At 41.7% G+C, this 25247-nt stretch overlaps 1 protein-coding gene across 1 annotated transcript in view; it reads left to right on the forward strand.

Annotated features, from left to right (window-relative positions):
- The window catches only part of CFAP74 (cilia and flagella associated protein 74), a 134628-nt gene that overhangs the window by 78634 nt on the left and 30747 nt on the right, over positions 1-25247 (forward strand). Inside the window, exons 21-23 of the mRNA XM_043995435.1 lie at positions 167-289; positions 5248-5369; positions 14678-14806. Of these exons, the coding sequence (XP_043851370.1) occupies positions 167-289; positions 5248-5369; positions 14678-14806 (374 nt within the window). The remainder of the gene's footprint in view (positions 1-166; positions 290-5247; positions 5370-14677; positions 14807-25247) is intronic.

The following is a 25247-nucleotide window of genomic DNA, read 5'->3' on the forward strand; positions in this document are numbered from 1 at the left end:
ATGGCAAATCACTCCAGTATCTCTGCCAAGAAAACCCCAAAGAGCCAACTGAGCAGCAACAACATGCTCTCCAGACAATGTAATAACCACTGGGGATCCAGAGAAAGACAATCCCTCCCCTCTCCCAAAATTGCTCAACTCCTCTTGGACTTCTCTTTCTGCTTAGATAACAACCAATGAAATCGGACCCTTCAGCTCCATCAAAATTCCCATAATCTTCACTCCAATAATCCCGGGATCTTCAGAAGCCAAATTTCAAATCACGTTTAAGAACTCTAATTGCAGTCCTGTAAGTGCCCCAGTTCCCTCTTTTGTTCTTCACACACAAGGAATTATTTCCTGCAGAATGGACAATTCTAGCTCTAGGATGTGGGGGTAGGGAGTGGGGGGTGTGTGTGAGAAAAATAAATGTCAAGGAACTGAGCCACAGAGTGCTCAGAAACCTCATGAAATAGTTACCAAAGGCAACAAGACTGAGTAGCCAGAGGAAACATGGGCAATGGTGTCCTGCCAGTGTACATCTCCGGAGAAGGGGGGAGGCAATAAAGGAATCTTTTTTCTTTTTAGAGAGCAAGGTAATGACTACCCCCTTCTCCAAAGTTTCTATTTGGAGCAAATATCCATAGATGGTAGGAGATGGAAAAACAAATGCTCTTCCAACCATTTATAAGTTGTTGCTTTCTTTAAAATACATAACACTGGGGGCAGCTAGGTGGCGCAGTGGATAAAATACTGGCCCTGGAGTCAGGAGGACCTAAGTTCAAATTCAGCTTAAGACACTTGACACTTACTAGCTGTGTGACCTTGGGCAAGTCACTTAACCTTCATTGCCCAAACAAAACAAACAAAAAATATATATAATAATGTTTTCGAAGCTCATTTTTGTATACCCAGGTATAATTCTCCTGGTTTTCCCTGTACCTATGTGTCTGCTCCTTATCAGTCTCTTCTGATGGTTTCACCATTTAGTCATTTAGTGCTGCCCGTGTTTCTGTCTTCTCTTCTTTCTCTATACACTTTCTCTTGGCACCCTCATGGGCTCCCATGGACTTAATTATCATCTCTGTGCAGGGCTAGCCCACAAATCTATCTTTCCCCACTTTCTTTCTTGGGTTTTGGTCTCACATTATCAAATGCCTGCTGGACATTTCAAACTGGAGAATCTCTCCCCCGCAAATCCACCCTTCTTCCAAACTTCCCAATTTCCACCGAGGGCCCTGCCATTCTTCTAGTTTTCCAAGTTCATTCCTTCATCATGTTCCTAAATTCCTTATTCTCCCTCATCCCATGTGTCTAATCAGTTGCCAAATTTCTATCTCTGCAATATTTCTCCCAACCAACTCTTTCTACTCCTAAAGCTACCACCTCAGTTCAAGTCCTCATCACCTCTTGGCTAGATCATTGCAATAGTCTCTTTCTCTTTCTTTCTTTCTTTCTTTCTTTCTTTCTTTCTTTCTTTCTTTCTTTCTTTCTTTCCTTCTTTCCTTCTTTCTTTTTTTCTTTCTGGCAATAGTCTCTTTATTAGTCTCCAATTTCTCCTTCATCTTCCACACCCTTGTCAAAGTGATTTTCCTGGGGCAGCTATGTGGCACAGTGGATAAAGCACTGGTCCTGGATTCAGGAGGACCTGAATTCAAATCTGGCCTTAGACACTTGACACCAGCTGTGTGACCCTGGGCAAGTCACTTAACCCCAATTGCCTCACCAAAAAACAAAGTGATTTTCCTTATGCGCAGCTCTGACCATGCCACTTACTCCCATACTCAATAAACTCCAATGGCTCTCTATTTCCTTGAGAACAAAAGATGAACTTACAAAGTCTTCTGCTTAGTCTTTTTTTTTCTTTCTTTCTTTTTTTTTGGTGAGGCAATGGGGGTTAAGTGACTTGCCCAGGGTCACACAGTTAGTAAGTGTCAAGGGTCTGAGGCTGGATTTGAACTCAGGTTCTCTTGAATCCAGAGCCGATGCTTTTCCACTGTGTCACCTAGCTGCCCCCCTCTGCTTAGTCTTTAAAACCATTTGTAACCTTGTCCCAACCTATCTTTTCCAGCTCATTACACATCAGCCCCCTTACTGTATTCTACAGTCCAGTTGCCAAACTGGCCTTCTTGACACTGTTTACACATGACAGTCCACCTCCCATCTGTGTGCCTTTGCCTTGGCCATTCCCCATTCCTAGAATGCTCTGTCCCCCTCCCCCATAACCTCACAGAATCCCACCTCTCCTTAAAGGTATGGCTCAAACACCATCATTTAGAGAAAGTCTTTCTGATCCACCATCATATATCCCCTCAAAAACATGACTGGTGCCCTCCCTCTTTCTCTACCTATCTTGTATTTAATTATTTTGTATTTATTCTGCACAAATGTATATATGTACAAGTTGTCTCTTAAGGACTATTCTATATCTTTGTATCCTCAGCAACTACTATGATGCCTGGCACATAGTAGGTGCTCATCTTTGTACCCCCCCCAACAACTAGCATAATGCCTGGCACATAGTAGGTGCTCATCTTTGTACCCCCAAACAACTAGCATAATTTCCAGCACATAGTAGGTGATCATCTTTGGACCCCCAACAACTAGTATAATATCTGTCACACAGTAGGTGCTCATCTTTGTACCCTCCACCAACAACTAGCATAATGCCTGGCACATGTAGGTGCTCCATAAGTGCTTGTTGACTGATCAGCTATTTAATATAGCACCATTCCATACATGCAGAAGGCACTCAGCTCCCCATTGTGTGTTTTGTTCACAATGACAACAAAAGCTTTCCTCATTCTGTGGCCTAACAGCTACAGGAAAGTACATGGTGGTGCTATCCTCTCTCATTTCATGGTCTTTCCATAGGAGCCATTGTGGATCAAAGGCAGAACTTTTCTTTGCTCTTGTCCGATGGCTGGATCTGATCTTTAAAGCTGATAAGCTCCCAAGGAGGACTAAGTTTGCCTCCTTTGGACATTTTTTAAGTCTCAGGTTTTTATTTGCTGATAAATACTCTCCCTAGTAAATGCTCTTACTACTGAGGACACCACCATCCTCTCAGTCCCCCTAAGTGTCTTCCTCTCTTCTTCCCTTTTTCTCACTCTCCCATATCCAATCTGATGCCCAAACCTGTCTGGTTTCACCTTTGCAGCAATTCTTAAATAATTCCCTTCCTCTTCTTTCCTCTGACACTGCTCATGTGTCTGCCTGGCCCAAGTCCCTCCCCCCCCCCTTCAGTCTATCCTCCATTCAGACACTAAAGTGATTTTCCTAAAACATGGTACTGACTATATCACTCCCCTACTCAATGAACTCCAGTAGCTCCCTATCACCTGCAGAATTAAAAATAAAATCCTGGGGCAGCTAGATGGCGAAGTGGATGGAGCACCGGCCCTGGAGTCAGGAGTACCTGAGTTCAAATCTGGTTAACACTTACAAGCTGTGTGACCCAGGGCAAGTCACTTAACCCCAATTGCCTCACTATAAATAAATAAATAAATAAATCCTCCAGTTGATATTCAAAGCCTTTCATAACCTAGCTCCTCCTCCCACATTTACTTTCTTTTTATACTTTACTCCTCATCACATACTCTTCTTCGATCCACTGACACCAGCCTCCTGGCTGTTCCTTGAGCAAGACCCTCCATCTCTCAACTTTAGGCATTTTCCCTAGCTATCTCCCCATGCCTTGAATGTTCTCTTTCCTCCACTCTAATTACCGACCTTTCTGGTTTCCTTTAAGTCCCAATTAAAACCCCACCTTCGGGGCAGCTAGGTAGAGCAGTGGAAAGAGCACCAGCCCTGGATACAGGAGGACATGAGTTCAAATCTGGCCTCAGACACTTAATATTTACTAGCTGTGTGACCCTGGGCAAGTCATTTAACCCCAATTGCCTCAGAAAACAAAATAAAACCACCTTCGGGGGCAACTAGGTGGTGCAGTGGATAAAGCACTGGCCTTGGATTCAGGAGGACCTGAGTTCAAATCCAGCCTCAGACACTTGACACTAGCTGTGTGACCCTGGGCAAGTAACCTAACCCTCATTGCCCCGCAATAAATAAATAAATAAATATTTAAAAATTAAAACCCCACCTTCTACAGGAAGCCTTCCCTAACCCTTCTTAATTCCAGTGCTCTCCTTCTGTTAATTATTTTCTATTTATCCTATATCTAGCTTGCTTTGTATATATTTGTTTGCATGTTGTCTCCCCCATTAGACTGTGAGCTCCTTGAGGGCAGGGACTGTCTTGTTTTTGTTTTTGTTTTTGTTTTTTTGTTTTTGTTTTTTGGTGAGGCAGTTGGGGCCAAGTGACTTGCCTAGGGTCACACAGCTAGTAAGTGTCAAGTGTCTGAGGCCGGATTTGAACTCAGGTCCTCCTGACTCCAGGGCCGGTGCTCCATCTATTGTATCACTTAGCTGCCCCCGCAGGGACTGTCTTTTGCCTCTTTTTGTATCCCCAGAACTTAACACAGGACCTGGCACATAGTGGATGCTTAAAAAAAAATTCTTTAGACATTTTTGACCAATTCAGTTCAACGAACATTCATTAAGTATCTGCCATGCTCCAGACCCCACCCTAGGCATTGGGGATACAAAGATAAAAGCCCTGATTGTATATATAGAAAATTATATACAAAATAGCTAGAAAGTAATTTCTGGTGGGAAGATACAGGTTTAATATGAAGGGTAGTTGTTAATAACAAAACCAGTATTCCAGAGGGCACAAAGGAAAGGTAAGGTACAGTAAGATAGGACTTTGGGACAGATGGGCCAAATTTGACTAGTTTGAGGGAGGGGAAATGGTGGCTAGGGAAGGGAACTTTTGCCTAGGCAGTCAGTGACTTAGTTTAAGGTAATAGATTGGTTACACCCTTCAAAAATAGCAATAACATGGATTTGCTTATCAATCCCTGAGCAAGAAGTGGAAAGCAGATTGGGGGTCAGAGGTGGGGCTGGAGGCATCTAGAGGTCAGGTAATTAGCCTGATAGTCAATTCAGGGTTTGGTGGAGTCCTGGGGCCTGCCTGGTTATAGAGACATCAGGTACATTTGCGGTACTCACCTTGCAATCATCAGTCAGGCCATCTCTGTTCCAAGGCTCACCCCAATGTTGAGAAGATTATTGAAGGAAAAGGTGAACTGAAGAGGAGCTCTGAGGGGTTTGGGAGAAGGCTCCACTGAGGTTCCCCTTATCTGATGACTTCATAAAGTTATCGATGAACTGACTCATGATATCTATTTTGTGCTTTCCAACCTAGTTACATTTCACAGCTGTCGGACTTGCTATTATTGTGCCTGTCTGGGTTCCAAAACCCAATGTGGACCTGAAGATCTGTATGTACGATCGATTATATCAAGATTCTGTCATCATTGAAACCAGGTGAGCCAGCCACCAGGGATGGAGTGGAATGCACTTCCCTAGTTATTCATTTCCAACACATGCCTAGGGTTGGAAGGAAGCCAGGCAGCCAGGCCAGAGGACATGAGACTTGCTCTGTATCCATCGAATCCATTGTTTATATTGTAAGGTTTTTGTGCTGTCTGCCTTGTGATTCAGGAAGCAGGAATCAGCAGTCAAAAAACATTTGTCAAGTAGTGTGTGTGTGTGTGTGTGTGTGTGTGTGTGTGTGTGTGTGTGTGTGTGTGTGTGCATGTACTCAATGCAGCTAGGTGGCACAATGGATAGCATGCTGGGCTTGTAATCAAGAAGACTCATCTCCTGGAGTTCAAATCTGGCCACAGACACTTACCAGCTGTGTGACCCTGGGTAAGTCACTTAACCCTGTTTATCTCAGTTTCCTCATTTATAAAATGAGCTGGAGAAGGAAAAGGCAAGCCACTTCAGTATCTTTGTCAAGAAAACCCCACAAGGGGTCAAGAAAAGTTGGACATGACTGAAAATGCCTAAACAACAATGATCATTGTTCTCTCCAAAGAAGAAATATGAGAAAAACAAGGTGTTTCTTTGCAGGGGGCGGAGGGGGGGGAGGGCGAGAGATGTGGATCACTGCATATAATGTCAGAATTTCTCAATGATGACTAATTTGCTGAACTATTTTCCCCCTTTTTTATTCTTTGTTATAAAGAATAGATCTGGGGGGCAGCTAGGTGGCGCAGTGGATGGAGCACCGGCCCTGGAGTCAGGAGTACCTGAGTTCAAATCTGGCCTCAGACACTTAACACTTACTAGCTGGGTGACCCTGGGCAAGTCACTTAACCCCAGTCACCTCACTAAAAAAAAAAAAAAAAGAATAGATCTGTAGGAGAGGAAGGAAGGAGAGATAACATCAGAAAATATAAATGATATGTGAACAAAACCTATCAGATTTTTTTTTAAAGGAAAAGTAACTATTATATTTTTTAAAAAAGGAAATGTGCCACCCAACTTTAGGAAAATGAAGAGGAGGAGGAGAAGGAAGAAGAGATAGACCAGAGCTCTTCGATCCAACAGTCAAATCAACACACATTTATTAAGTGCCTACTGTGTCCCAGGGACTAGGAACATAAATACAAAAGGGAGGCCACCCCTACTAAGTAGCTTTGTTGTTGAATTGTTTTTCAGTCATGTCTGACTCTCCAGGATTCCATTTGCAGGTTTCTCAGCAAAGATACTGGTTCAGTCATATCTGATGCTGAAAACCCCATTTGGGGTTTTTGGAAAAGATCCTAGAGTGGTTTGCCCTTTCCTTCTCCAGCTCATTTGACAGATGAGAAAACTGAGGCCAACAGGGTGAAGTGACTTGCCCAAGGTCACATAGCTAGTAAGTATCTGAGGCCAGATTTGAACTCAGGAAGATGAGTCTGCCTTACTCCACTGCACTACCTAGCTACCCCATGTAAGGGGGAGCTTACATTCTATTTCTCCATGCAATGGATGTTATCACCTTATCCAATTGCATCCTTCTTCCTACAAGACTAATATCACAAGAACCATTTGTGAGTCTCTTGTCTCCTTGTTAGCTTCAGAGTCCACAGGCACGCCTCCTTTTGCATCTCCTCAGAGGTAGAATACTTTGGTCCTCTGAGGGCATATCTAACCTTTGGCAACAGCTCTACATTTTTCCAGACCAAGTAGCTGATTGAGTTGAGTACTGTTATTTTTTTTTAATTTTTTTTTAAGTGAGGCAATTGGGGTTAAGTGACTTCCCCAGGGTCACACAGCTAGTAAGTGTTAAGTGTCTGAGGCCAGATTTGAACTCAGGTCCTCCTGACTCCAGGGCCGGTGCTCTATCCACTGCGCCACCTAGCCACCCCTGAGTACTGTTATTTTGGTATAATAACCGAGGTGTGACTGACTAGAAAGAAACATGATTTCTTTTTTTTTTTTTTTTTTGGATGACTCATAAACTATCCCCGAAGACATTTCCCATTCAAAACTTTTTCAAATAGTGGCCAAATCATTAGAAAAAAAAGTATTCAGGGGCAGCTAGGTGGCACAGTGGATAAAGCACTGGCCCTGAATTCAGAAGGACCTGAATTCAAATCCAGCCTCAGACACTTGACACTTCCTAGCTGTGTGACCCTGGGCAAGTCACTTAACCCTCATTGCCCCACCAAAAAAAAAGAAAGAAAAAGAATTCAACAATACTCGAATACTTCAACAATAGCTTGAATGAATGTAGTGCTTTAAGATTTACTAAGCATGTTCCTTCCTTAATGACTCTAATAAGCCAGCTATGTCAAGAGAGCTGCTGGACCTGGAATCAGGAAGAACTTAGGTCCTCCTGAATCCAGGGCCAGTGCTTTATCCACTCTGTCACCTTACTTCCCCCATTTCTCTTAAATCTGGAGCCTCCTTACATGACTGCTTTGAAGCAGACAATGCAACTGGAATGGGAAATTTTGTTATATTATATTTCAAATGAATAGATTTTTTTTCTAGTTTCAAAGCCACCATTGCTGCACTATTGGTGAGTGCATTTTTCCCATATTAAGGAGCTGGTTTTTAAATAATAGAGGAAAAAAATAAAGTACATTATGATCTATTGGGTGACATAAGTAACTTAGCAAGCGTACTTATAAAATGCTACTGCCTGCTCTATAGAAAGACAAGGCATGGTGGGCATCATCTGAAAAAAGCCCAAAAGAAAAAGTTGCGTTTCTTTTCAAGCCAAAGTATGTCCCCATGCCGTCTTCTCTGAAAGGTAATGCTGAAGAGCTAAAATTGGATTGGAGTTGGCATTCTCAGAGCGTTTTTAGCAGTCACAGTATTTATTTTTGTTCCAGAGGAAAATATGAGTTCATATCGATAATTACACAGGCTCCCATCTCTCTGGATACAGCCTCCAGCAGCCTTCCTCCTGCGCAGGGGAACTGAGAAGGGGGGAAGGGGAGCTATTCTTCACTTGGTGGGGGGAACTATTTTTCTCTTTCCTATATTACTCTTCATAGGCTAGGTGCTTAATAAATATTTCTTGATCAGTGATGGAATGCTTTTCTTTCTAGAATAGGAATGTTCCAAGCTACTCACAGACCCAAAAAACTCAGAAACTAGAGACTAGCACACATTTGTATTTCTTGTTGTTCAGTTGTGTCTGACTCTTTGTGACCCATTTGGGTTTTGGGGTTTTTTTGGGCAGAGATACTGGGGGGGGTTTGCCATTTCCTTCTGCAGTTCATTTTTACAGATGAGAAAACTGAGGCAATTAGGCAAACGAGGTTATGTCACTTGCCCAAGGTCACACAGCTAGTAAGAGTCTGAGGCTGGATTCGAATTCAGGTCCTCATGATTCCAGGGCTGGCACTCTATCCTCTGCATCACCTAGCTGCCCTAGCTATATTTCTTAGTCGGACATAAATGAGTGACACTACCTATGTGACTTTACTTTGTGTTTTTGTGCAGGACAATGAGGGTTAAGTGACTTGTCTAGGGTCACACAGCTAGTAAGTGTCAAGTGTCTGAGGCTGGATTCGAATTCAGGTCCTCGTGACTCCAGGGCTGGCACTCTATCCTCTGCATCACCTAGCTGCCCCAGCTATATTTCTTAGTCGGACATAAATGAGTGACACTACCTATGTGACTTTACTTTGTGTTTTTGTGCAGGACAATGAGGGTTAAGTGACTTGTCCAGGGTCACACAGCTAGTAAGTGTCAAGTGTCTGAGTCTGGATTTGAACTCAGATCCTCCTGAATCCAGGGTCAGTGCTTTATCCACTGCGCCACCTAGCTGCCCCTACCTGTATGACTTTAGACAAGTCACTTCATATGCCTCGTCCTCAGTTTTCTCATCTGACCAATGAGGGAGCTGGACTAGATGGTTTCTGAGGTCCCTTTTGGTTCCAGAGGTAGGATTCTTTAAAATCATTTTACTCAGAACAGAACTTCTTTGTCATTTATGCTACATACCTTAGTGTGTATCCTCTTTGTCTAAAAGAGGAAACCAGATCCCAGCACCCAGGGTGCCATGGTTTCTGGTTAAGAATGGGCCATTCTGATGTGCTGCCTGCATATCCATGCAAGGAGAGGAAAATGCCTCAGGAGCTGGCCTTGGGGACCCAAGGTGTTGGCATGGTCCTTTTTCCACTCATTTACCTGTGAACATGCAAAGCCAAGACCAGAAAGAAGCCCACTCAACAGCCTGTTGAGTAAAGTTTCATCCCTAAGAGAAACATCTGACTCCTTTGGACCAGCGAAATGTGATTGGATGCACAAAAATCAGCGAAGGAATTTGTCTCTTCCAAGATGGTGGCCTGGGGTAGGACATTGATGAGCACATTGAATCCCAAGGAGGAAGACACTGGGCTGAAACTGTGCTATCTGAGCATCAGTTGTCACAACTAAGGAGCTTTAACCCTGGAGAAAGTTTAGAAGTAGGACGCAAAGAATGGAGAGGTGGGGAGGTTCAGAAGCAGCTATGACACATCCTGGAAGAAGAATTATACCTCTTACCCTTGGTCCCAGGGGGCGAGACCAAGAACAATGGATGGGAGAGAGAATGAATTTCAGTTCGATGTCAAGAAAAACTTAATAACAATTAGAAGCTATCCAAAACAGAATGGGTTCCCTCAAGAGGCAACAGATCACTCATCACAGTCACTCCTTGAGGGAAGGGACTATCTTTTGCTTTTTTAATTCCTAGCATTTAGCACAGTGTCTTGTACTTCATAAACCTTTATTGGGGGCAGCTAGGTGGCACAGTGGATAAGGTACCGGCCCTGGATTCAGGAGGACCTGAGTTCAAATCTGGCCTCAGACACTTGACACTAGCTTTGTTATCCTGGGCAAGTCACTTAACCCTCATTGCCCCCCCCCTCAAAAAAAAACCCTTATTGACTGACTGTGAGTGATCAAACAAAGGCTGGATGTTGTGGAGAGAATTACTAATCCATTAAATTAAATTGGACAAACATTAAGCCTTTCCAAAGTGCCAGGTACTGGGCTGGAAATTCAAAGACAAAAATGAAGGTGTCTGCCCTCAGGGAGTTTACCCGCTGATTCTATTCAGGTCTAGGTTAAGCCAAGTGACCTCTGCGATGCCTTTGAACTGCTAAGTTTCTGTGATTCTGGCTGTCTTTGCTCTGGCAGGGGAATCTGTTTCTCCTGAATAAGCCAGGAAGTAAACTAAGAAATTGGCATTTTTACCATTTTTTCCAAAACTGGATAGTTAATTAATTCACATTATTGCTAAATCCACTCCATTTTCTTTGGGAAGCCAAGTTTAATCTGATTTAAAGAAAAAAAAATAAACCTAAAAGCATGCTGTAATTAATAACTGCAGGAAACAGTGACTTCAGATACCATATTGTCACATAGCCATATTTTCATTTCAGTACCTGTTCAAAAGAAAGAAAAGAAGAGGGGCCTTGGGTGATATGTTTGAATGGTAGATTTCAAAAGGAATTATTTGCAATCAAAGAATCCAGATCATGACACGAGGTCAAAATCCTAATAGCAAGTCAAAATATTATATGAGCCCATATGTGGCTTAAGCATGGGTGTATTATCAATTTTATAGGTTTGCCGAGGGGTGGAGGTTAACTGTTTTTAGATTATCGAATCGGTCCAAGATCACTATTGGGAAGATAGTGCACGGGGTTATCTTGGTAATCCATGCAAAGCCCCCAGAGAGAATATGAAATCCCCAAGGAGACCTGGGCATTTTTGCTCTTGGAGAGTAACTGAGCATCTTGGCCACAAGGCTTAGCACCCAACCCAAGTAGAGGTCAACAGGTAAACCACCTCTGGCCTAATCACATCTTTCTTTTGTGGTCTTATGCCCAATGGGCTTTCTAAGAGGATTCATCCTTTAAAAATCAAGTTTGTTAATACATTTTGTTAGGGTTGGAAAGAAATTTAGAGGTTATCTCAAGTGGGGTCAGACCCTACCCCCTGATTTTACAAAGGAAGAAACTAAGGCATGGAAAGGTCACCCAGACAATAAGAGGCACAGTTGGGATTTGAATTCCGTGGCCTTAAAATCCAGATCCAGAGGGGCAGCTAGATAGCGCAGTGGATAAAGCACTGGCCTTGGATTCAGGAGGACCTGAGTTCAAATCCAGCCTCAGACACTTGACACTTAACTAGCTGTGTGACCCTGGGCAAGTCACTTAACCCTTATTGCCCTGCAAAAACAAAACAAAACAAAAAATCCAGATCCAGAGCTCTTTCCACTATGCCACATTTCCTCCATACAAGCTTCCAATGTCCCTCCAAATGACTCTCCTGTACTATATGATCCCTGAAAAGATTTAAATAAAATAATATAAAAGAGTGATTACAACATATAACCTAGGGCCATCTAGGTGACACCGTAGTACATAAAGTGCCAGGCCTGGAGTCAGGAAGACTCATGATCCTGAGTTCAAATCCAGCCTTGGACATTTACTAGCTGTGTGACCCTGGGCAAGTCACTTAATCCTGTTTGCCTCCATTTCCTAATCTGTAAAATAAGCAAGGAAATGGTGAACCAGTCTAGTATCTCTGCCAAGAAAACAGGGAGAGTCAGAGATGACTGAAATGACTGAACAACAACATATGACCTAACACTCTACCAGTTTTCCATTTGTGAAAAGAAAGCGTGTATGATTTAAAAGGCAGTGCATTCCATCTTTATTTTAGCTCTGTTGTCATTTAGAATTGTCTTCATTTTCTTAGTTATAATAATTTTGCATTTTCTTCTTTTATTTAAATCACTTCACAGGTTTCATATTTTTCTTGAATTTCTTTCCTTTTGTTATTCCTTATGATAGCATCATATTTCATTATATTCGCATACCACGATTTGTATAGCCATTCCCCAGCTGCTAGTTATGTTTTCTATTGCTATTATAAACATTGCTGCTATGCATATTTTCATAGATAGAAGTTTTTCTCTTGCTATCAGTTACCTCCTTAGAAATTATAAGCCTAAGAATAGGATCACTGGATCCAAGGATAAAAACATTTTTGGTAATCTTTTTTTGGCATAATTCCAAATTATTTGCCAAAACAGTTGGACCCATTCACAGCTGTAACAGTTAAGAATTAGTGTCGTGTGTTTTCTACATTGCACCAATGCACCAAAGTTTCATTTTTCTTTTACCATCTTTGCCACTTTGATGCCAAAGTTGATATTTCAGATATATTTGGCAATTTTAAGAGTTTTAAATGGCTGTTGATTGCTTATGCTTCTTCCCTTATAAACATTTCTCCATATCCTTTGACCATTTATCTACTGGGAAATTGCTCTTAGAGATTTGTATCAATTCCTTAAGATTTTGGACATCAAGGGGGCGGCTAGGTGGCACAGTGGACAAAACACCAGCCCTGGATTCAGGAGGACCTGAGTTCAAATTTGACCTCAGACAGTTGACACTTACTAGCTGTGTGACCCTGGGCAAGTCACTTAACCCTCATTGCCCCACAAAACAAAACCAAAAACCAAAAAAAAAAAAAAGATTTTGGACATCAAGCTTTTGTCAAAGAAGTTTAATCCAAAGATTTTTTCCCATCCATTTCTTTTCTTTTTATTCTAGCAACATTTCTTTTATTTGTACAAATGCCTTTTATTTCTCCAAAATAAAAGTTGTCAGGTTTTTGTCTTTTATACTATTTTCTACATCACAATAGCTTTTAAAAATTCTTCCCTAATTCATTCTCTCAATCTTTTTTTGTTTGTTTGTTTTTTGTTTGTTTTTTGCGGGGCAATGGGGGTTAAGTGACTTGCCTGGGGTCACACAGCTAGTAAGTGTCAAGTGTCTGAGGCCGGATTTGAACTCAGGTACTCCTGAATCCAGGGCCACTGCTTTATCCACTGTGCCACCTAGCCACCCCCATTCTCTCAATCTTTAATATTATGATACTATCTTTTGTCCACTTGGAATTTATTATGTATATAGTTTAAGCTACTGGTCCAAGTCTCTTTCCCTCCTGGCTCCTATCAGGTTTTTGCAGCAGATGTAGTTGAATAAAAAGTTTATTTCCCAAGTACTTTATGTTCTTAAGAGGTTATCAAAGCCTAGGCTGCTGCTCTGCATTTCCTTATGAGTCTTGCTTGTCCAATCTATTCTACTAAACAACTTTTCTATTTTTTTATCCAATACCAGATCATTGTGATAATTACTACTTGATAATATAATTTGAGTTCTGATAATGCCAAACTAGGGGCTTTGTTCTTCCCAGAAAATTACATGGATTGGAACTGTTTTGCTCTATTTTTGTTTTTGTCTCATGATTTTATTTCAAGGGCACTATAGTAGGGTAAAACTTAAGGAAACTAGATTTTGAAGGGTGACCTTATAATAGATAAATAATAGGTGCTATGCATGTAGCAGGCATGTTAATTGTCATCTGTTTGGTTGCTAGTGCCCTACATTTATTTCTTAAAACATTGAAATGCTTTTGGGAACACTTAGTACAGCAATTGTTTCATGAAAGAAATGACCAAAGTATACTTCTAGAGAATATTTTTACCCTTACTTCAGGTACTAATCCCATCCCTAAAAGCTGGAGAAATCCCTCTCCCATCAGTATACTTAGTCTGAGACCAGCTCTCCACTTAAAAAGAAATTAAGGGGCAGCTAGGTGGCATAGTGGATAGAGCACCAGCCCTGGATTCAGGAGGACCTGAATTCAAATCCAGATTCAGATACTTTACACTTGCTAGCTGTGTGACCCTGGGCAAGTCATTTAACCCCAATTGCCTCAACCCCCCCCCATTAAACTCAATATACATTACAGAAAAAAAAAGTTTTATTGAAAAAGAGAAAAGTAAAAGTACATTGAAAAATAACTGACTACTAATCTCAAAGATGTATTTAAATCCCTTAAGTTATTTATAGCCCAGAGTATAAGGGTTCCTATGGGGAGGGGTCCCACCCCATAGAGCTCCCTTTCTTTCTTGGTCTACTTCTCCCAGATCATTGAAGAATGATCTCCATCTCTGTCTGTCTGTCTGTCTGTCTCTGTCTCTCTTCTCTCTGTCTCTCTTTCTCTGTCTCTCTCTTTCCCTCTGTCTCTCTTTCTCTCTCTCTCTGTCTCTGTGTGTCTCTGTCTCTGTCTCTCACACACACACACACACACACACACACACACACACACACACAGACACACACACACAACCTGCTCCATCACATCTCTAAGGTCAGACACACTTTTCCCTCCCCCATAAGAAGGAAAATGCCCTAACATTCATTACGATTTAGAATGATGGAATTGCTAATTCACGTCCCAAACCCAAGAGTCAATAGTCACAGCGGATCTCTTTTCAGATCAAAAGCTGCCTTGCGTCTGAAATTTGAAGTCTGCAAAGAATTGCAAAAGCACATCGAACTTCTCCCAGAAACTGGTTACATTCAGGCCCAGTCTTCATACAGTGTTCAGCTCAAGTTCTTACCCAGGTAAGCAGCATTCATACAAATGTCCTTCTTTTGACTGAGGCACTGGCTTGTCGGTGGTGGTTTCTCAGACCAGGAATATTCCACTTTTGTCAATGGGCTGCAAGAATCAATATTTGCTGTTATTAAATGAATGTTTCAAGGACATTCTTGACCCTTTTTTCCTTCTTGGCTCACCAATCACAGTGCAGAAAGGCCCATGGGGTTAAGTGGTCTAGCTTCTGTGTGAATGTCCTAAACTGGTAGGGCAGCTTACCAACCCCTCCTTTTGAAACAAAGGTGAGCTGGGAGAGCCACTTTTGTATATGCTCTGCTTGCTGCCATGGAGGCCTTTTCCAACTGCATTTAGACAAGTCTTATCTTCATGTGTTCAAATCCAGCCTCACACACTTACTGGCTGTGTGACCCTGGGCAAGTCACTTAACCCTATTTGTCTCAGTTTCCTCATCTGTAAAATGAGCTGGAGAAGGAAATGGCAAACCACTTCAGTACCTCTGCCAAGAAAACCCCAAATGGGGTCTCAGAGAATCAGACACAACTGAAATGACAGAAAGTTCTATAAGCCTAGAAAAGCTATGTGAATTGGGGCAACTTGATGGCGTAGTGGATAAAGCACCAGCCCTGGATTCAGGAGGACCTGAGTTCAAATCCAGTCTCAGATACTTGACACTTACTCGCCATGTGACCCTGGGCAAGTCACTTAACCCTCATTGCCCCACAGAAAGGAAAAAAGAAAGAAATGCAGCTAAAAAATAAAAAAAGAAAAGCTATGTAAATGTAAGCTGTCATTATTATTGTTAATGAATTATCCTGGGCAGTCTTGTGCCCAGCTCAATTCAACAACCTTCTGCTAAGTATCTTATGGGCAGGGTATTAGGGCTTGGGATACAGCCTCTGCCCTCGGGGACTTTCAATGAGACCCTCAAGGGGGAGCACTCTGCAACTGGCTCAGGGAGACACACCAACCAGAGAGATGCTGAGCTCTTCTCCCAACACTTACTTATCTCTGGACCATTGCCCAGACAGTCACCAACTCCCAGCCTTTGGGTGTCATGAAGTACCCTTTCTTTTCTTTTTCTTTCTTCCTTTCTTTCTTTCTTTCTTTCTTTCTTTCTTTCTTTCTTTCTTTCTTTCTTTCTTTCTTTCTTTCTTTCTTTCTTTCTTTCTTTTTTTTTGGTGAGATAGTTGGGGTTAAGTGACTTGCCCAGGATCACACAGCTAGTAAGTGTTAAGTGTCTGAGACCGGATTTGAACTCAGGTCCTCCTGACTCCAGGGCCGGTGCTCTATCCACTGCACCACCTAACTGCCCCCTGAAATACCTTTTTTAATGTAAGAAAAAGTACTTGGCAGAGTATAAATGATCACTTTCCTCAGAAGAGAAATACCTCTTGATTTATCTTGCAGTGTTTTTAATTTCTGCTTGCCTATAAGTCTCTGTGTATGCGCTTTTTTTCATCTCTCCATTCCCCAAAGAGGCAAGGGTGGTAGTTTGGTTTTTTTGGCCTTGCCCCACCCCCATTCCCAGAGTCCTTCTGCACTCAACAGACATCCAACAAGTATCGAGTTAAGTGCTAGACTGGATTTCTCCTGCAGAACCAAAGAGGCAATGAGGGTTAAGTGACTTGCCCAGGGTCACACAGCTGGTAAGTGTCAAGTATCTGAGGCCAGATTTGAACTGAGGTCCTCCTGACTCCAGGGCCAGTGCTCTATCCACTGAGCCACCTAGCTGCCCCTCCAAGTCCCTCTTAATTCAAGTGCCTTCCCTCCATTGATTATTTCCTATTTATCCCTGCTACATACTGTTTGTACATAAACATTTGCATGTCGTCTACCTCCATAAGATCATGAGCTCATCAAGGACAGGAATGGTCTTCTGCCTCTTTTTGTATCCCCGGTGCTTAGCAAAGTGAGTGCCTGGAACAAAGTAGCAACTTAATAAATCCTTATTAACTGACTGACTGACTCCCATGGAGTAGGAGAAGCTTGTTAAGAGGTACAGGGAATATTTGGCAAACCACTATGTTACCCTGTTGAAATTAATGAATCTCTTTTGTCTTTCTTATATACATCTCCATGGTAAACTCCAAACTTTATATCCTTTCTTGAATAGGGGCTGTGGGAAGGTTCACTGGAAGTCAGAGGAAAAGGTTGGGAGCCCCTGGGCTCTTGGAAATGAAAGAGGCCTCTCAGACAGAATTTCAGTTTCAATAGAAAACCTGGGGCACCTAACTGAAGTCACAACCCCATCCTGAATTTTACTTTGAGCATTATTCTTGGGAATGATTTCCACTGGAATAATGAATAGCAACTGTTCCGGTTTTCAAAGACATCTCATTCAAGGGGAAAAGGGAGCTGAACTGTCTGAATACAGTAAGTTATAAAGGGCCCTAGAGTTGGCTCCAAGCTTCCATAGAAATCAGGCAGTGGGAGTCAAATCACTGTGGAAATTGGTGTGGGGGAGACTTACTCCTGTTGCTTTCAGTTCTAGGGGGTTATAAATAGGGACATCAGTATTTTAAGTGAACGCTTGTGTTGAATTAGCTGGAAATGTATAAATGAGATTGCTGGTAGCAGAGCCAAAAAGCCTTTGAAAAATGGCACCCACTTAGAAGAAAGATCCTTGGATTTGCAATCAGAGGACCTAGGATCACACCCCAGTTCAGCTATTCACTATCCATGTCAGTCAGTGGATCAACAAGCATTTGTTAAAAGGCCTACTGTGTACCAGGCATGGTGCTAAGAAAGGCCACTGACCTTGAATGATTCACTTCCTCTTCCAGACTTCAAAATGAGGGGGCTAAAACAAATTATCTCTGAGATCCCTGGTAGCACTCTACAATTCTCTGAAATATCATTACATTACATACAATGAACTGATTTGGTCTGCAGTAAGAAAGGACACCATTGATCTACCCACTTGGATAGATCCTACTTGGTTGGGCTGTCTTTGTGTGTTTTTAACTCAGAGGGGCTGATAGTTAACAAAAGACACCTAAAAGGAGGGACAGATGATTCAGTCTTTTTGCTCATTTACTCTAACTTCAACCCTATATGGGCACAGGAAGTTTAAGCATTTATCATGATGACTTTTTTTTCCTTTTAATAAGAAAAGAGAACAGAGTTCCCTTATGGTCACTCAATCCTGTTGATGGACTTACTTTTCTTTTGGTTTCTCCAGCATTTAACAAAGTGTTTTGCATATACAATACACACTTAAAAATGCTTTTTCATTTGTTTGCTCATTGACAAAGTTGTTGTTGTTCAGTTATTTCAGTTGTGTCAGACTCATGACCCTGTTTGGGATTTTTTTTGCCATGTACTTCTCCAGCTCACTTTACAGATGAGGAAACTGAGGCAAACAGGGTTAAGTGACTTGCCCAGGGTCACATAGCTAGTAAGTATCTAAGGCCAAATTTGAATTCAGGTGTTCCTGATTCCAGGACCAGAAAACTATCCACTGTGCCACCTAGCTGCCTTTGTCAAAGTTGACCACGAGCCATATTCATCTCCATATCTGAAAGGAGAAAGCCAGTCATAGGTTTATTCCTAGGTCTCAGATAGGGAAGGGGTAGAGGTGGGAGTGGGGACTGGTGGATGGAAACCTGCAACTTCAATGATCAGGACTGCTATTTCTACAGACATTAAATCCAGAAAAATCATCAAAAGTATTCAAGTGTCTGAAAAACAAACTTAGGCTCCTAGAGGAACAAAATTTCTCATTTGAGAATTGTAATTGTCCCCTTTTTTTAAACTCCAGAGCCTCATTTACTCTTTTCTCTGAGAGTGCTGGAGTGACAAGTCTCTGTCTGGTTCCTCGGGTTCAGTTGAACCAGATGGTTAGTTTAGAAAAATCAGTCATTTTTCCAGCCCCCATTTGTTGTGGTCTGGGATTTGGGTTAATAAATATCCTTTGCTGGGATCTTCTGGCTCCCCGAGAAGGGTTTATTCATGGACCTGACATGAGGGGTTTGGAGAACTATTTAGATCGGTGGATAGCAGCCTTTGAGGAAAATAATGCCCAGCAGATGATTTCAAACGCCTCCATCATGATCCTTTGTAGCACTGAACAATCATTGAGGGAAGCCGACCTCTCCTTAAACCTCAGATTATACAACAGGGTCGGCAATTGTCTTTAGATTAATTAAATCAATCCCTAACCATTTACTAAATTTCAACTGTGTGCCAAGAGTAGGCTAGGTGGCACAGTGGATAGAGAACCAAGCCTGGAAGTCAGAAAGACCTGAGTTCAAGTGGGACCTCAGATACTTACTAGCTCTGTGACCCTGGGCAAGTCACTTAACATTTTTTACCTGTTTCTTCATCTGTAAAATGAGCTGGAGAAGGAAATGGCAAACCACCACAGTTTCTCTGCCAAGAAAACCCCAAATGGGGTCATGAAGAGTCATATGCAGGGGCAGCTAGGTGGCACAGTGGATAAAGTAATAGCCCTGGATTCAGGAGGACCTGAGTTCAAATCCAGCCTCAGATATTTGACACTCACCAGCTGTGTGACCCTGGGCAAGTCTCTTAACTTTCATTGCCCTGCAGAAAAAAAAAAAAGTCGTATGCAATTGAAATGATTGAATGACAAAAAATGTGCCAAACATTGTACTAGACACTAAGGATAGAGAAAACAGTCCCTACTCTCAGGGAGTTTCCATTCTACTTGGGATACAAGTATATACATATATGTGTGTGCATATGCATATATGAACACATTTATGTATATGCACACACATATAAATATATGTAGCACATGCCATATATATGGTCCATATATGAGATAGATAACAGTTGGAGGAATCTACCATGGGGACAGAGTCCCAAGTCCCTGGCTCAAGTGAACAAATTCTTGGTTGCCAGCACACACGTTTATTTATTTCTGGTCTTTGAATGTCTTTCCCCAACTCCTACATCCCGCCCCCCTTTTGGGGGCTTGTCAAATCAAAGGCCGTTTCCCTGACTTGATGCTGAGGCTTCCCATCCCAGCAAGAGCAGTCTCTGACAAAAGACTTGGAGAAGGGACTCACTTTAAAACCTATGAAAATGTATAGGTAAGTCAGGCGAATCTTCCTTTTATGAAGGGATTCTTTAGTTTTTTTTGTTTTCTTTTGTTGTTGTTGTGTGTGTGTGTGTGTGTGTGTGTGAGGCAATTAGGGTTAAGTGACTTGCCCAGGGTCACACAGCTAGTAAGTGTTAAGTGTCTGAGGCCGCATTTGAACTCAGGTACTCCTGACTCCAGGGCCGGTGCTCTATCCACTGCGCCACCTAGCTGCCCCTGAAGGGATTCTTTGTAGAATGCCTTCAAACAGCAAACTTGATTTAATTAAGACACAATGAAAATTATATGAATTTACTGTTTCTACTTTGGGGCCGATGTTTTTTTTTCCTTATTTTTTGAGATTTTTCCCTTGTACTCTGATTCTTCTTTCACAATATGACTAATGCAGAAATATGTTTAATGTGATTGTACATATATAAACTATATCAGATTGCTTTCTGCCTTGGGGAAGAAGAAGGGAAGGGAGGGTGGGAGAAAAAATTTGGAACTAAAAATCCTATGAAAACAAATGTTGAAAACCAGCCTTGTATGTAACTGGAAAATAATAAAAATACTTTTATTTTATTGAATAGAATTTTATTTTCCAAAATATATGTAAAAAGAAATTTTAACATCAGTTTTTTAAAAATTTGTGTTCCAACTTCTTTTCTTCCTCCATTTCCACCCCCCACCCACTAGAACTCAAGCATTTCAAAATAAGTTATACATGAGTAGTCATGGAAAACATTCCCACATTAGCTAGGTTGTGAGAGAAAACAGTAAAAACAAACAAACAAACAAACAAATCCAAAACTTCAGATTGAGGAATTGTCAAAGAGGAAAAAAAAATTTTTTTAAGTGTTTCCATCTATTTTCAGATACTATCACTTTTCTCTGTAGATGGGTTGCCATTTTCATAAGTCCTTCAGAGTTATATTGGATCATTGCCTTGCTGAAAATAACCACATGCTTCCCAGCAGATCATCTTACACTATTGCTGTTATTTTGTATACAATACATTTCACTCTGCTTCAGTTCATGTAGGTCTTTCCAGGTTTTTCTGATAGTATCCTGTTCATCATAACCTGAATAAAGTACCTTAAACTTGACAAAGATGATCATAACTATTTCCCTCCATCCTATTCCCTTCCCATGATATTTACTCTATTTTCTATCTTCTTTTAACCTATTCCTCCTCAAAAGTGTTTTACTTCTGACTGTCCCCTCCCCTATTCTGCACTCCCTTTTTTTCACCCTTCCTTCCTTATCCTCTTCCCCTCATACTTTCCTGTAGGGTTAAATAGATTACTCCTCCCAACTGGGTGTGAATGTTATTCCCTCCATGAGCCCACTCTTATGAGTTAAAGGTCTTTGAGCTAATTCTGTGTTCCAAATTTTCTTCCTCCCTCCCTCCTCAACCCTCCCAATGAAATCAAGTAATTCAATATGTCATACTTGTGCAGTTATACCAAACATCTTCACCTTCCTCAAAAGTGTTTTGCTTTTTACTGCTCTCTCCCCCAATCTGCCCTTCCCCCCTTCCCTCTCCCCCCCCCCTTATCTCCCTCTCCTCCCTCAGGGCAAAAATATATTACTATACCTACTTGAGCATGTATGTTAGTCCTTCTTTGAGCCAATTCTGATGATATTAAGGTTCACTCACTCTCGAATTCCTTCCCCCTCTTCCCCTCCCCTCCATAAGCTTTTTTCTTTGGGTTTTTGTTTGTTTTTTGGGGGTTTTTTGTTTTGTTTTGGTTTTGGTTTGGTTTTTTTGCAGGGCAGTGGGGGTTATGTGACTTGCCCAAGGTCACACAGCTAGTAAGTGTCAAGTGTCTGAGGCCAGATTTGAACTCAGGAACTCCTGGATCCAGGGCCGGTGCTTTATCCACTGCGCCACCTAGCCGCCCCCCATAAGCTTTTTTCTTGTTTCCTTCATGTGAACAACCTCTCTCCAGACCATCTCTCCCCTTTCCCCTCCCCCCTCCCCCCTCCCCCAGTCTATTTCTCCTACCCCTCAACCCTATTTTAAAGATGTCATCATAGGTTATTTAGGTGGCACAGAGGACAATGCACCAGCCCTGGACCCAGGAGGCCCCAAGCCCAAATCTTGCCCCAGACATAAGACACCCCACCCTGTCTGCCCCACAAAGAACAAAACATAAATGCTTTACAGATATCATCCCTTCATATTCAGTTCAGACCTGTGTCCTCTGTGAATTCCTTACTGAGATAGTTCTTATGAGTTTGAAGTATTATCTTCCCATGTAGGAAAATAAACAGTTGGATCTTTTAATATCCCTCATGTAGTCTTTTTCCTGTTTATCTTTTTATGCTTCTCCAGGGTCTTGTATTTGAAAGTCAAATTTTCTATTCAGTTCAGGTCTTTTCATAGCAAATGCCTGAAAGTCTTCTTTCTCATTGAAATTCCATTTTTTCCTCTGAAAGATGATACTTAGTTTTGCTGGGTATGTCATTTTTGGCTGTAGTCCCAGTTCCTTTGCCCTCTGGAATATCATATTCCATGCCCTCTGGTCCTTTAATATAGAAGCTGCTAGATCTTGCTTTATCCTTATTGGAGCTCCACAGTATTTTAATTCCATTTTTCTAGCTGCTTGCAATATTTTCTCCTTGACCTGGGAGTTCTGGAATTTGGCTATAATATTCCTGGAGGTTTTCCTCTTGGGATCTCTTTCAGGAGGTGATCAGTAGATTCTTTCAATTTCTATTTTAGTTTCTGCTTCTAGAATATCAGGGCAATTTTCCCTCACAATCTCCTGGAGGATGGTGTCTAAGCTCTTGTTTTTTGTCATGGTTTTCAGGTAGTCCAGTGATTTTCAAATTATCTCTCCTAGATTTATTTTCCAGGTCAGCTGTTTTTCCAAGGAGATATTATTTCACATTGCCCTCTATTTTTTCATTCAATTGGATTTGCTTTACTTTTTCTTGGTTTCTCATAAGGTCATTAGCTTCCATTTGTTCAATCCTAATTCTTAAGCAATTATTTTCATCAGACAGTTTTTTAATCTCCTTTTCCATTTGGCTTTTCAAACTGTTGACTTTTTTCTCATGACTCTCCTCCATCGCTCTCATTTCTCTTTCCAATCCTTCCTCTCTTTCTCTACATCTTCGTTCTATTTTTCCTACTTTCTCTTCAAAGTCCCTTTTGAGAGCTTCCATGGCCTGAGACCAGTTCATGTTTTTCTTGGAAGCTTTGGATATTGGAGCTTTGACCCTGTTATTATCTTCTTTTTGTGAGATTGTATTGTGGTCTACCTTTCCCCCAAAGAAGTTTTAGATGGTCTTCTGCTTTCTTTGCCTACTCATCCTGGCTTAGTATTTCTTGGCTTTTTACTCCATCTTAAAGTGTAGCGCTGCTTCCAGGAAAACACTGTTCATGCTACAGCCTGGCCCAGGGGGTGATTGGGCTTCTTCTCAGCCTGCCTGGCTTGTGAGTAATCCAATACTTTTATTTAAAAAAAAGAAAATTATATGAATTATGTAATTAATTATTTTATTTACAAGCAGCTGTTCAAGATTACATTTCCTTTCTGAAGTGACTTACCACTATATTATTTTTCTTTATATGGTTAACTTGTCACGAATCACAAGAGAATTGGATGAAAGTATGATAAGATTGTGTGTTGGGAGCAGAAGATAAAGCACCGACCCTGAATTCAGGAGGACCTGAGTTCAAATCCGGCCTCAGACACTTGACACTTACTAGCTGTGTGACCCTGGGCAAGTCACTTAACCCTCATTGCCCTGCAAAATTTTTTTTAAATTTTAAAAGAATGTGTGTTTGCTGATATAAAGATTGTGTGAATGGAGAGGACCAGTTCCTTCCTCTGGCTTTGCAGGCTTGGCTCCTTCTGACAGATGTCAACTAATTTTATTTGCAGTCAGTGAACTGGGGAGATCCCAGTTGAAGAAGAAAAGAAGAGACAGTGTGGTATACTGGATATGACACTGGACTTGGGGGCAGGAAGAGCTAGGTTTGAATCCCACCTGAGACACTGACTAGCTGCATGGTCCTTGATAAGTCACTTGACCTCTCTGTGCCTCAGTTTCTTTATCTGCAAAATGAGGCATTTGGACTCCATGACCTCCAATGTCCTTTCCAGTTCTAAATCCCTGATCCTGTGAAATTCCACAAGTGTTTTTGTTCACCATCATTAAAAACCCTTATCTCTTCCATTCTTAAAAAAATGCTCTCTTGATCCAAACGATCCCCAATAACTACTGTCCAATTTCTCTCTTTTGCTTCTTGGTTAAACTCCTTAAGAAAGCTGCCTACAACCAGTGCCTCCACTGTCCCTCCTCTTCTAATCCCTCAGCAATCTGGCTTCGGACCTCATCATTCAACTGAATCTTCTCTCTCCAAAATTCCCAGTGATCTCCTAATCGCCAAATCTAATGGACTTTTTTCAATCCTTGTCCCTCACCTCTCTGCCATTTCAAAGGCTGATCACCACTTCCTCCTGGGTGCTTTCTCCTCTCCAGGTTATCACAGACACCATTCTTGCCTGGTTCTCCTTCCACCTCTCTGACCAATCCTTCTCAGTCTCTTTTGCTACATCTTCATCCATCCATGTTACTCCCACTAACCGTGAGTGTCCCCCAAAACTCCATCTTGGATCCTCTTCCTTTATACCAGTAATCTTCAATTTTTCATGTATCATAGAATCTGGTGAAGCCTGTGGAGCCTCCTTTCAGGATAATATTTTTAAATTGCATGAAATAAAGCATATAAGATTACAAGGAGACCAAAGATTAGTGGAAATATAGATGTCATTTTTCCCATGCAAAACAAATGCCTGGCATACAGTAGGCACTCTATAAATGCTTCCTTCCCCTTGCCATCTGAGTTCACAAACTTCCTGAAATGGATCCGCAGTCACTTTGGGCATCTGTGGGTGGACTCCAGTTCAAGAATCCTTGCTCTCTACTGTCTCACTTAATTATTTCATCAGTTCCTCTATATTCAATAATCATTTCTGTGTACGACTCCCACATCTATCTATATATCCATCCCTAAGATCTCTCCTGAACTCTCATTGGATTGCCTCTTGAACATCTTATGGGACATTGGATGCGCCTCGACCTCAACATGTCAATAAGAGAGCTCATTATTTTCCCCAAACCTCCCCCTCAACCCCATTTTCTCATTACTGTTGAGAGCAGAGCCATCCTCCCACTCACCCAAACTTGCACCCTCAGTGTCATCCTCAGTCCTTCACTGTCAATCACCCACCCCCACCCCCGAGCCCGTCTGTTGTCAAATTCAGTCATTTTTACCCTCAAACAGGTCTCATATCCATCCCCTTCTCTCCATCCATTCAGCCACTACCCTGATGCAGGCCTTCATCTCCTGTTTCCTGGACCAATTCCAAGAGCCTTCTCAT

This window comes from Dromiciops gliroides, chromosome 3 (assembly GCF_019393635.1).
Source record: "Dromiciops gliroides isolate mDroGli1 chromosome 3, mDroGli1.pri, whole genome shotgun sequence".
Lineage (NCBI taxonomy): Eukaryota > Metazoa > Chordata > Mammalia > Microbiotheria > Microbiotheriidae > Dromiciops > Dromiciops gliroides.